The following is a 13695-nucleotide window of genomic DNA, read 5'->3' on the forward strand; positions in this document are numbered from 1 at the left end:
ACTTGTCATGTCAGAAATAATAATCAAGTAATTGCATATTGTTGGGATGTGCGCTCAGTTTGCTGCTGGTGGAACAGAAGCTAAGTTTATTTAGCCTGCATATGACGTCTGAGGATTCCACAATTTAGATGTCTGCTGATAAAAACTGCAGCAGAGTTGGGTTTTTAACTCTCCGATTACCTCACGGTTGTTGTTGAATTATTCTCTTGTGGCAGCTTGACCTACTGTATATTTCATTTTTTAAAATCAATGAAAGTGACATTATGTGACTCATGTCCATCATGCAGTGGTTTAGGACCATGCAAAATTAGCAAGGTGGAAAGCTACAGGAATTATTATGTTTTTCCACTAGCAATCCCACATCAACTGTTAAAGGTAAAGAATGTAACCAAGAATGTAAGACAGACACGCTGGGATTAAACCTTAACATGGATGTTTTAGTTTCATCTTTGCATGTGTGGGCCAGTGGACCAGCAAAATAGAGGTTGCAGGATTTTTTCCAGGCATTCAGCATACTGGATGGCCATTGGGCGAATTTTGCCTTTCAGACACTGTTCAACAAGGTAATTTTTAGAGCGATGACCCAACTTTGAATCTAATTTGAAATCATCTCAAATGGACAGATCAGTTTTGCATTCAGACAGGGTATTTACCTATAATTTAAAGCACAGCCCCTTTCCCTTTCTTTTCAAAACAGCCAAAAGAGGAAGTCATCCTCCCATTTAACTGTCCAATACAAAGAGGTAAACAGTGTAACCACCTACATCCATGTAACGTTTTCCCAGGGTTAATACAAGCCTTGGGCGGATTCCTAATTTAATACCTATTGTGCACTTCATGCAACAGCTACCAGATACCCGCAAGGAATACTTTCAGTCAAAACCTGACCTATATACACAGGTAGGAGGGAAAAGGTAACAGATATTCCAGATCTTAACTCGACAAGTAATCAAGATAACACAGGACAAAGAATTATCCTTTTAAGATCTAACAATCACTGTGTGTATGGTTTCTAGTGTGCTCACATTGTGTATGTTTTCAAGGTAAACATGGACCCTAAAAAATATTTCAGGTTATTTGGTACACTAGTCACAACAACAAGATACATTATTCACTATGACATGGGAAAGGCTTCATAAAACAAGAGCAGACATGCAATACACTGCAGAATGGTACCTAAATACTACAAACCTACAGGTACACCATGAAAAATGATAGCAAACCTAAATCAATACATCCTATGGAGCAATACCGACAGGAAATTGTACATTATGAACATGTCAGAGCTCAGATTAATGATCAGATTGCCCCATAGAAAATACTTCTGGTCCAAGGCAACAACAACAACAACAACAACTGCAGAATACAGGAAAACAAAAGTTAAAATGATGCATGGAAACAAAAAGTTAAAATTTTCTAAAGACTTGACTTTTATGCTTGGAAGAAGACAAACTACACCTTCGGCTGATAGCATGCCAGCAGCTGCCATGCCAAAGAGTGAGCCAGGACCTCTGAGTGTGTGTAGCTGATGTAAGAAACAAAGATTATATTGTAGCACACTGGCACACGTGGACATCAAAGTTGTTGATAAAAATCCTATCATAACGAGAAAGCACAAACATGGATGTTTAAAAAGTGAATGCAAATAAATTAGTAAATGCCAGATTTTTATTAGTTTGCACCCGATAAATGATCTGTTTGTCTCTGTAGTGCTCATCACTGAGAACTTACTTTTAACTAAATTAAATAATATGAAGTTGCTTAATCTGAAATGGTTTTAAAAGTCAAAAGATTTCGAAAAATTTGTTTTAGAAGCAAGAGGTTAAAGAAACCTTTCAACTGAAGCTAAAACCTTTTCTTTTAGCATTTTGAAAATCTTACCAAAATCAATAAGGTAAGACGTTCAGGGATGCTTAATAAATATTCCTATCTTGTGTGCAAACATTTATAAAAGAAGTACAAATATGCTGCATGTGATATTTTCTAGGTTTTCTAGGTTATAACAAACAACATTTTAAATAGCTTGGTACTTTTTCTTCTGCTATTTAAAATCAAATCTTTCTGCCCTTCACATAAGTGGGCTTTGTGGTTGTAGTGAAAACAGGGCTGATAGAACAGCAGAGATAAAAGTATGAACTGTAAGGGATGATTTAACATGAGCTAAGAGCTGAACCTGGCAAAGCAGAAACAGAGTTCACGCAATTGTATGACTGTTCTGTGTTTTTGCTTAAAGCTCTCTGCAGGTTTTTGTAAGGAACCCACATTGTCAACTCAAAAAAAGAAAAGAAAAGAAAAGATCCAGCCGGGGGGAAAAAAGAATTTGGAACAACTACTTCTAAATGATTCCAACTGGTTGTAAAACAGGAAAGAAGAATGAATAAAATGAAACAAAACATTTTTTTCTCTCAGCCAATCATTCATACAACACACTGCAGGAAAAAAAAAAAAACTTTTTATAGTGAGGAGCATTTCTGATTTCTGGCATATTTTGCAAAGGGGGGATATGAAACAGAGCATGTAGTCCAGATTTTTCTTCATGCTACTTTCCTACATACTTCAACTGGCTTTGCTTTGGACAGGTGTCTAAAAGAGTCTTTACTTGGCTGGCAGTATGGAAAGGTTCTTTTCTTCCTGTCTGCCAGAAGGCTGTCTTTCTTGTCTTTCAACTTTAAATCCAGAGAAGCGGAATGGGAGATTGCAGGGTAAACCTACTTGAGTGCTAAAAGCATGGCACAACTTTGAGTGGGGAATAGTAGTTTGGATGAACCCAATGCTCTTGCACAACTAGAATTTCAATCACAGCTGAGGGTGTGTGTCTGCCCTGGATCAATGAATATATTGATGGCCTGAGAGTTTTGGCCACTTAAGTAATTTATAGTGCTGGGAGCACAAGGTTGACCCTTTTATAAGGGAAGATAAGAGTTAAAACGGAAAGAATTCAAGGTATCACTAAAAACAGAGAAATGCTAAATATATACACAATAAAAACTGCAGTTGGTCCTCTAATATCAAGTACACAATAACATTCAATTTTAACTAAAAAGCAGTGTTTCAGATGGCTACTTTAGGACATTCAGTTTTGACTCCCCAATTTCTTATACTCTCTATTAATATTAAAGAGAAAGTTCCAGTGTGGAGACAGAGCTAAGGAAAAAAGAAAAACAACAAACCCTTTGAAAATCTTTATGTCCAAATTAGAAAAAAAAAAACACAATTAGAAAAAAAAGAGATGCTAAGGGAACGACAAGATTGCAGTAAAATGATTTAACACAGAAATATAAATACCTGCTGCTAATAATTACGTCCTATGATCTCTAATGTTGACTTATGACAACTTCTCATTTGCTTTCAGAAAGTGAAAAGAAAATGTGACTACTCAAACCGGTCTGTCTCAGGTTTCCAGAACATGAAAGCTCACTTGAGTTGCTACATACAGAGGGAATATGTGAAGCATAACTCTAGCATGTGTAACAACAATCTGTTGGTTCCTTTGTGTTAGGAAGCAACTGTGCCTTAGAAACAGGCTAATAGTGAGTGAACCGCCAGTTTATGTATCTTAATTTGTACATTGTGATTCAGATTCATTCATGTTGTGTTCCTGTTAGTAAGTTCTTGTGAGAGGGAATTTTTTTTCAGTTTTGAAATACACTAACTGATCGCAGTGTTTATTTGTATCCATCACAGTTGTAGTAGTAATTGCAAGAAGCAGTTATAGTCGTGCTTTTCTAATGTAATAAAGAAACATGTCACTTTCAGAGGTGTTGTTTCCATAAGTGGACTAAAAAGGTTTTAAACAGCTGCCTCAATCTCAATCAATATTTATGTAACCATGTTTAATAAATGCATATATTATTTTGGGTACAGGAAAAATTTAAAATCTATAGTGACAAAAATAGGACATAAAATTGCTTGTAATATATTATGAAATTTGTGAATAACTTTAGTTTAAGTCATGTTCATAAAATGCTGATATAACATTCAGGCTAACACGCACACAAGAGCAAATTTCATACAGAGTCTCAATCTTCAACCTGTGTTCTAAACAACTGAGTATGTTCATAATTGTGCTCCCATAAAAACACTTAGCATCGGTTATTGCTTTGGCCTGATAAGGAAAGGCTGTTTAAATTATGAAAGAAGGACTGTAATTATATTTGTTTCTTCATGTTCGTGTGCTGCTGCTTCAGACTAGTTAACAAGCAAATCATTATTTAGTTTGATCTGTTGCCAGAAACATACCTGATACCACTGAAATAATGTTTCCACACCACCTGTGACTTAACTACTTGGCTTTGCTCATTGTTGTATGTTCCTCAAAGTCAAAGTCTGCAAAGATTACGGAATAGATGGTGCCTTTTAGCGTTGGCTTCTTGTTTGCACTGGTCCAAAAAAATAAAAATAAAATATAATAAAATCACAGATTTGGCTCAGATTTGGTACAGAAGGAGCTAGATTCAAAAGCTATTCACCAGCAGTTCTCATGGAGTGTACTGGCCACTTTAATGCCATTTACTAAAATCCAACTGGTCGACTGTTTTTCCATGCCGAGGAAATATCAGTAGGCACAAGGGCAAACCTACTTTAAACAAATAGTGGGTGTCTATTGAAGAGATTAAACCCTGCTACTGTCTAAAATTTGATTCATGTGCTAAGTGAAAGCATCCAACAGCATCATTGTATTTTTCCACTTTGAAGTGACAGATAAGGAATAACAACAAGCAGCCCATTTCTGCAATGAAAAGGTAGCTACCCATCTCCCAGACCAAATCACTTGATGAATTTAAGTCTGTATGTAATTGCATGCAATCACTTCGCCTCCTCCCTTTCTTCTGTTGCATTCTAATGAGCTCTTAATGGGTCCTTGATTAGAAAAAGGCACGAAAACAGCTGTCAAGGCTGGCCAGGAAGTGATGAATCATCTCAGAGATTTAGGTGTCCATTAAGGTCTATTGTGAGCCCAATCACCAGTAGGTGAGAAGATGAAAAGAAAAGTTTAGTAATATTTAGTTTCCATTAAGACAACTCCCTGCGTAACGATGATTGCTCCCTAAAAACAGAGGAGCGTCCAGTCTCCAACATCATTATTGTCAATATGAAAATGTAGATACATCGTACCTTTCTTTATTAGACCAAAGAGTTTTTTGGATTTATCTGTGCCATTTGCCAAAGGCACATTAGGTGAAATACTGTAGATGACAAATGAATAGGATTTGCTGAGAGTAACTCCAATATCAGAGGATATGCTTAAAAAAAAAATCTGTTAAATTTTGTGATGCTCAAGAGCAATATTGAGTACCAAACCCAAGTGACAGTGCTTAGTTAAAGCCTTTTCTAAGGCTAAAAAAAAAAGTTTGGATTTTCTGAATTCCAGATTTTGTCAGTCTTGCAGGCCGTCCATTTATTTAGCATTAGTTAGTTGTTTTAAGTGGTTCAGGTATGGGTTTACGATACTGTCTACTTTGTTGAAAATAAGTTGTTGGGGTGGTGAGGAAGAGAGAGAAGACGACGATGAAGACAAAGATGAGCATTAGCTGTACAAAATGTAAAGACAGACAAATACTTTGTTTAACACACCGGGAAATTCACAACAGACAAATAAAGCAAGGCACACTGGGATCCGCTGGAAAGGCTGCCACTGGCAATGGCACCGGAAGAAAAGGTGAATGCATACAGAATAAATTGGCATTGTAGATCTAGTGGACAGTGTTTGGATTCTACAGTATTCAATCGCTCCCTGCTGGGGAGCTCACACCAGCTACAGGTCTCCTGTTATCAAAAACAGTGCTAATGAATTAGGGAGCAGCCTTTAAGTTTCTTGCCAGTCTCAGCTCCACATGAAAATGAACTTAGACATGTTTACAGTACTTCATTGATGCATCTGCTTCTGACAGTACATATCAGTTGTATAGGTAGGTATTAAAACAGCCTGGAGGGGCTGGCATGTTATCAGCTTCCACTTTCACTTGATTCCTGCAAACTGACCTGAGTGCGGCATCAAATACAGCTAAGATACTACCATCTGCTTTCTCCACAGTGATACATTACGGGTATGGCGTCCTCCAAGATCTAAGAAGAAATAAATGTTTCCCACACATTCCAACTGACATTCATAATGAATGCAAGTAATGATTAATAAAACATGATAAGCCGTTGATAAGTCAGCATTGTTGGCTTGCTGTGTGTGTTTCACCTGGTACATATACAAAGCCCTGACATTTTGTGCTTCAGGGGCTATGGGAAAGTGAAACCAATTTGTGTAAGTAGTCTAAATAAATCAGGTACTAAACTGACGGAAACTGGTTGAGTTTTTGAGCATTGCTGTACTTCTTAGTAAGTTGGCAGTACTTCCTATTTCATTCGGTCTCATAGTTTTAGAAAACAAATGACATCTTTCTAACCACTGAAAGGCATTTAAAATATATATATATATATATATATATATATATATATATATATATATATACATATATATATATATATATATATATATATATATATATATATATATATATATATATATATATATATATATATATACATATATATATATATATATATATATATATATATATATATATACATATATATATATATATATATATATATATATATATATATATATATATATATACATATACATATATATATACATATACATATATATACATATACATATATATATACATATACATATATATATATATATACATATATATATATATATATATATATATACATATACATATATATATACATATACATATACATATATATATATATATATATATACATATACATATATATATATATATACATATACATATATATATACATATATATATATATATATACATATATATATACATATATATATATATATACATATATATATATATATACATATACATATATATATATATATATACATATACATATATATATATATATACATATACATATATATATATATATATATATATACATATATATATATATATATATACATATATATATATATACATATACATATATATATATACATATATACATATATATATACATATATACATATATATATACATATATATATATATATACATATACATATACATATATATATACATATACATATACATATATATATATATATATATATATATATATATATATATATATATATATATATATATATATATATATATATATATATATATATAATATATATATGTATATATATGTATGTATAAATAAAAAGCATAACATGAATGTGAGGTTGACCTGGAAGTTGATACGTTGTCCAAATGAAAAGAAACTAATAAAAAGGTCAACAGCTGCTTTTCCCAGTAGTTATTCTTAGTCCAACAGTCACTGTTGATGTACGTTGAGAAGAGATGGCCTGGCAACCCCAGCTTGTATTGTGTGCTGATATTCCAAAGGCAGGTGCGGCCACTAAAAGCTTATAAATAACCCCCTCCTTCCATACAATGCTGTGGCCTTGAGTGATGCCTTGTTTCCTTGCAGTCACGATCTGCTTTTAGTCCCCGTCAGTCAGCACCAGTAGGCACACAAACACACAACTCATGCAATGATGACCTCTAGTAATTTCAGTACAATGTGGGTTCCTTACAAAAATCTGCAGAGAGCTTTAAGCAAACACGCAGAACAGTCATGAAATTATAAAACCAGCAGTAATTAATTACAATAAAAGTAACAGATTCAGGCTAACCAGAGCCATGCTGTCAGTATACAGGAACAATTCAGACAAGACAGGAAATTGTGGGAGGGCCAGGAAAATGTTAAGCACCACCGCAGAATAAACTCAGGTATTTGCTATCACTATTATTAACCTCTTGGTTTAAGAAAAAAAAAGTTCCACAGTTAGATTTTTGGATAAACCAGATGTTCAAGTCAAGACACGTCCCTTATTGTCCTGATGCTACTTAAAAGCAACATGGCTCCTCTCAATTTTTTTTTTTATTTTTTTTTACATTCTCATGCCCTCCTCACTTTCTCTCAGTGACAAATATATAAACAAATATTTATTTTTACTGTCAGTTATCAAGTAGCCCATTGTTCTTATGAGGCCATTCCAGCTGTTGCTTTCAGCTGCTCAGGCCATTCTAGTGTCTCTTCCTGTACAGGAGCTTTAGTTTCATCTCTTTGCTGCGTGTCCATGGAGCTGTCTGAAAATCGATCTGACTGATGACAATCATCTGTGTGTGTGCGTGTGCATGTGCACAGTGTGTTAAGTTCAGAGCATGTGTGTACAGAGGAGTCGTCATTGGTCTATATTTATTAAGAATGACAGAGCATTGTGGTGTCCACATACTTGGCATTGAAGAACACTTTGTGTTCAGGGTCACCCTCAGAGACATCAAGAGAGACAGATAGAGTAAGGGCAGCACAGTGAGACAGAGAGAGAGGTAATAGAGAGAGGCAAGACTGAACAAGATCTTCAAGCAGAGAGACAGCCAGGCAGACAGAAAAGGAAGTGGGCTATATCTGTCCAAAAGATCTCGACACCTACAGGACTTCACCCGTGTCTTTCAAAGAAAGTGAGTGGGATTCTTTTTCTCACGTTCCATTTAGATTCAGCACAAACTACATAGAGCTCTTAGTTACCAGCAAGTCACGTTCCCAGTGCTTTAAAGTGGGTAATAATTCAAAATACAGTATTTAACACTTTAAGTAAACTGCACACACATCTAAATCTATGTACACCTTTATAGCACTGTCAGAATAACTTCTTTTCTCCTGTTTCTCTTGACATTAGTCACTTATTTCTCCAACTACTTGAAGTTCTGCATGGTCTCATCTTTTAATGGCTTAGGTGTAACTTTTGATTACTCTGTTGGGACAGCATAAAATGAGCTACTGCCGTGTTCTAACAATGCTTTTCCCTTGATGCCATTATTCCTATGTTTATACATTTATGCCCCCTCCAGCAGGCCTGGATCGAGCCTTCCCATTGGTACTGATCAATTTTATGTGCAAGAGGTCGAAGTTCATTTAGAGCATTCTAACCCCCCCCCCCCAAACAAAATGTAAATTTAGAAAAAGCAGATCAGGGAAATCACCAGACCTATTGGCTAACAGGAAGTTTTTTCCATGGTGTAATTGAAGAAGATGAGCGGGGAATAACATTTGTTTATGATGCTGACACAGGTGGCCGTTACTGGCGATGTGTGAATGAAGCTATCACTCAGGCACGACCTGATTCTGTTTGTTGGGTGAGTTTTACATTCGCTTCCCTAGAGTAGCCACATGATTAATGACGGGCAGGGTGTGGGCAGAAGCAAGGTGGCCCTCAACTGATGAATTGTTAGTAGCTCAGTGGGCCACAAAGAGGTGATTCATTTAACATGGGACTCAAACACCTTTTCTCTACACCTACACACAAAAAAAAATTAACATTGAATGCCACTGAGAAAACACACACACACACACACACACACACACACACACACACACACACAGCAGGTTTGAAGCATTTCATTTCAAATAACTTTAGTAGCAGAGTGAATGCCGACATTAAAGAAAATTCAATGTGCAAAAATACCATTCTAGACCCAAACCCAGGCAGTTTGTACATTGCACACTTTGCAAATGAGAGAATATAGCTGTGGCAGTTACTGATTCTGTAACATGACATTATTGGCACCCTGTTGTGTGACACCCTGTTAGATGGCACCATGCATTTAGCACACATTTATTTGTAATTCATTGAAGCTACAATTCTGTACCAAGGACATGTGACAGTAATAACCTAGTCACCTCATTTAAGCAAAAAACATTTAATTTCCAAGTGTAAGGTCTGTAGGGACACAAAGCACAATATAAATAGTGCCTCTTACCCAGGCTCAAGCACCTTCATTGGAAAGTGTCCATTAATACAACTCATCTGCGCTTTGAGTTACTCTAGATACATGTGTTTTTTAGACCACTCACAAAGATAACGAAGTTATGCTGCAGGTCGAGGCTACAGCACATTCAGGGACTGACTGATTGCCACTGACTCTGTATTGCACTGCCTCCTACACACCTCAGCTTCCACTCTGCCTGCAGGTACTGGTTGGGTGGTTACCATGGAAACCAGGATGGTTACCCTGCAAAAGCAGGAGGAGCAGTCATCCCAGATGTCTCACAGCATACAACTGTCCTCCCAGATCAAGAAGAAGAACTTCACTTCCAGGTGCAAACATATACTTCTGACACACAGTAGGACAGAGCAGAAGAGAAATATTTTATTTTTTGTCTGATATTTTAAAGGATGAATCATATTTCTCATTTAGTTTAACTAATTTCTAGTGGGTTGTTAAACTAAAAAGACTTTCGAGTAAAACAAAACATTTGTGAATTAATTTGAAAGATTTACATCTTCCATAGGAACAAGCGCTTGAGGCTGAATCCCTAATCTAATGCAATACAAACGTAAATATATTTACATGGGATTTGTTAACAAGAAAACAAAAAAATATTGCTCGGCATATCCTAACAGACCAACAAAAACTTTTGCTTTCCAATTCCAACTACATGTCAGTGAAGGTTCTCAGCCATCCAGGTGTGGTGTTCTGGAAGTTTAGTCATGCCAACTTGACTTTTTTCTTCATTGTTAGAAAAGTCCACTACTCTTTTTTTAATTCGAGGTAAAGTTGGTGATGTGACCCAGTTATATCCTCCAATGTGGTAATTTCCCCACAACTTTTGTGGTCACAACAGTCACAACATTAACATCCCATCTACAGACAGACTCAAGGGTTCCCTAGTTCACCTACTGTTGCCAACCTGTACATGGATGAAATACAGAAGAAAGCACTCAACTACTTCCAGGGAATGGCACCGACCCACTGGTTCAGAATGGGCTTCACATACCACATTAATGCAATTGACATTAACATCGAGGTCACCAGGGAAGACATGAAGGACAACACACATTGGCCTCCCTGGACTGTGCAGTTAGCACAGGGACCTGTGGCAACCTAGAAATTGAAATTTACAGGAAATTTACACACAGTGACCAGCACCTTGGGTTTGACTCCCACCACCTACTGCAACAACAACTAGGAGTAATTAGGACCCTGTACCCCACTGGAGGACAAAACTGGGTCCTCTAGCCAGCTTTCCCTTAGATTGAAAAAGGTACTTGGGTTACTGTAGTAGTAAAACATACCAAAGAAGTCCAGTTCACATGACTCAAGTTTCAAACCACGTTTAAGTATTTACTCTAGCCAATGAGTCTCTAGAAGCTTCAATCTAAATTGTAGTGTTACAATAACAACAAAACTTATAGTTCTTAAAGTCTCATTTAGGCCTTAACCCTGATTGACATATTACTTTTTTTTTTTCTAGTGCAGCATCTCTTGTTTCAGGCAATTTTCATGGCAAATCTTGACATGACAACAGATAAATGCCAAATAGGTAGAAAAGCGCTATATAAGTGCAGACCATTTACCATAAGCCAAATTCACCGACAAGTTTCAGGGTAATGGCACTTGAGGCAACAAAGTGTAGAAGCCAAACTGATTTGAACATTTGAACCAGGTTGAATTATCTCGCACCATAGACTAATTACTTGTTAAGAATTTACATTTTTCCATTAGAAAACATTTCCAAGAATTAGTAAATGTTTCCGTTGTAAATACCCTTTTAAATGTTAAATAGGTCAATGTGACTAGTGTATTTTTGTGTAACCCATGCAAGTCTGTCTGGATTGACCACATTAATTTGTCATCTGTCAATTAAAGATACAAAGTGTTGATTAAAGAGAAGCATGTATTGCATTGGCTCAACTATAGCCTTTAATCCAATGTGGATAGTTGCTAGTACAATGCATTCGTACAGTATTCACAAAAGCATGTAACAGAGACCTACTTCACAATAGAGATGTCTAGATCTGGTTTGAATACATATATGTTCAGGAATGATCCATTATCACCCTGAAGTGTACATATGCACACAAAGTCATGGTTTTCTCTACCATACAAAGGCTTAGGTGTTTTTGTGGAACACCATCAATCAATCAATCAATCAATCAATCAAGCATTTAGGTTACATATCAGAATATTAAAAATGCTGAGGTGTAAATGTGCTCCCGTAAGTAATAATTTAGGTTGATGTATTTTCCTTTGTGCACGTGTTTTATTTTTAGAACTCTAAAGCGTCTGTCTGCAAGAAGCAGTAGTTGAGGTGCGCCGTGTGTGAGGACAGGAACATCACCCATATTTCATAAAAGCTAAAATAGGGTTTGTTACATGACGTGTACAGTTTTAACTTTATATAGGGTAGTACAAAAAAAAATTGAAGGTGTTTTGTGTAATAAAATGTATAAATTACTGTAACTTCCTCAAAATATGTTAACACAGTTCGTATGTCACCTGTAACTTAAGTACCAATCCACAGGGAAATCAGCTCTGACATTCTCAGTCACCTGAGGACCATCAAATGTGCGATGGTGGCCACATTTTTACAAAATTTTTCTATTTACTGATGTACTTACCATAGATCTATTTCATATTTTTGCAGATGTCACTTAAAGCTGTAGTGTGCAACGTTAGAATCAGTATTCTCTTTTACCCCCAAATCTCCCTGCTCTGATAGAACTCTCTCTTTACTCTAACAGGCTCTGCAATACCCTTCAGGTAGTCAGTTATCAAATTACAATAAATAAATATATTAATGAAATTGAAGTATCTCCTCTGCATGTACCGTTCAGGGACTGTGTGTGACTGGAGGCTTCTATTACTCTGCACATTACAACACAGTGTTGGAGCATATGTCTTGTAAAAAATATGGGAAAAATGTTACACAATGTAGCTTCAAGTCAGGGTTCCTCTTGAGACCAGTTGAGCAGTCTTTGTGAGTGATGCTCCTGCATCTGTGTCCCAACAATGAACAATCTTTTAAAGTTACATCTTTCCTCATAACATTTTGAGTCAAATCAACTTTATAGTGTACATGCCCCAGAGCATTAACTAAATTAACTGCTCGATTTTCCCATGAAGTACAACTGTGTGAATGTGTCTCACAGCAAATCTGCATTTTTTTTACTTGTCTGTAAAATTAAAAAATTTCAAAGTCAATGTTCATAAATGCAAATCATCTTGAGCTTATGCTCTTGCCAGCTATAACTTCCCATTAACTCAAACTAGCTTGTTAGCGTGGCATCCTACGATTAAAAAAAACTATAGGCTAATTACAATTGTAGCACTGCATGTCAATGTTTCTGGCTCTTTAGGAAACTGGAGCATCAACTCAAATTATTTTGGCAGTTATGAACAATGGCTTATCTCAGTATCTAAGCTCTGCAAAAGAGCACAAACAGCATAATGTCAGGAACATATGGGCCATGTGCCCCAATGACGTCAATTAAAACAACCTCAATAGATCAAAAAAATGTGAAGGTCAGGAGTGAGCATAAAATCTTTCAAGTCAACAAAGGCAAAAAGATATAACATCTACATTTCCATGACAAATTGGTAAAGCCCATCTGCTGTGGTGGGCTTTACTAAAAAGAAAACAATGAGCTTGAACAGAAAGCTTTATGAAAACATTTTTTTAATGTATTAATACGGGGGAAACTTACAGTCTCCTCATTGGTCCACAGCAATCTGTTTCTCAGTTAAAATGTTTTTGGCTCCTGGAGGCTTCGGTCGAAGTCGCAAAATGTATGCATGTCATGTTTTATAAGCCTGCTTG

General features: G+C 36.0%; 1 protein-coding gene across 3 annotated transcripts in view; it reads left to right on the top strand.

The window, feature by feature from the left end:
* The first annotated feature begins 8397 nt into the window (after nt 1-8397).
* The window catches only part of myom3 (myomesin 3), a 61087-nt gene continuing 55789 nt past the window's right edge, over nt 8398-13695 (top strand). For 2 of the 3 annotated variants that reach the window (XM_067509856.1, XM_067509859.1), the window contains exons 1-2: nt 8398-8555; nt 10066-10192. In XM_067509856.1, the coding sequence (XP_067365957.1) occupies nt 10086-10192 (107 nt within the window). In that variant the 5' untranslated portion in view covers nt 8398-8555; nt 10066-10085. Of the gene's footprint in view, nt 8556-9165; nt 9231-10065; nt 10193-13695 lie in introns of those variants that run through there. The other variant, XM_067509857.1, reaches the window with a different exon arrangement.

Source organism: Channa argus, chromosome 7 (genome assembly GCF_033026475.1).
Source record: "Channa argus isolate prfri chromosome 7, Channa argus male v1.0, whole genome shotgun sequence".
NCBI lineage: Eukaryota > Metazoa > Chordata > Actinopteri > Anabantiformes > Channidae > Channa > Channa argus.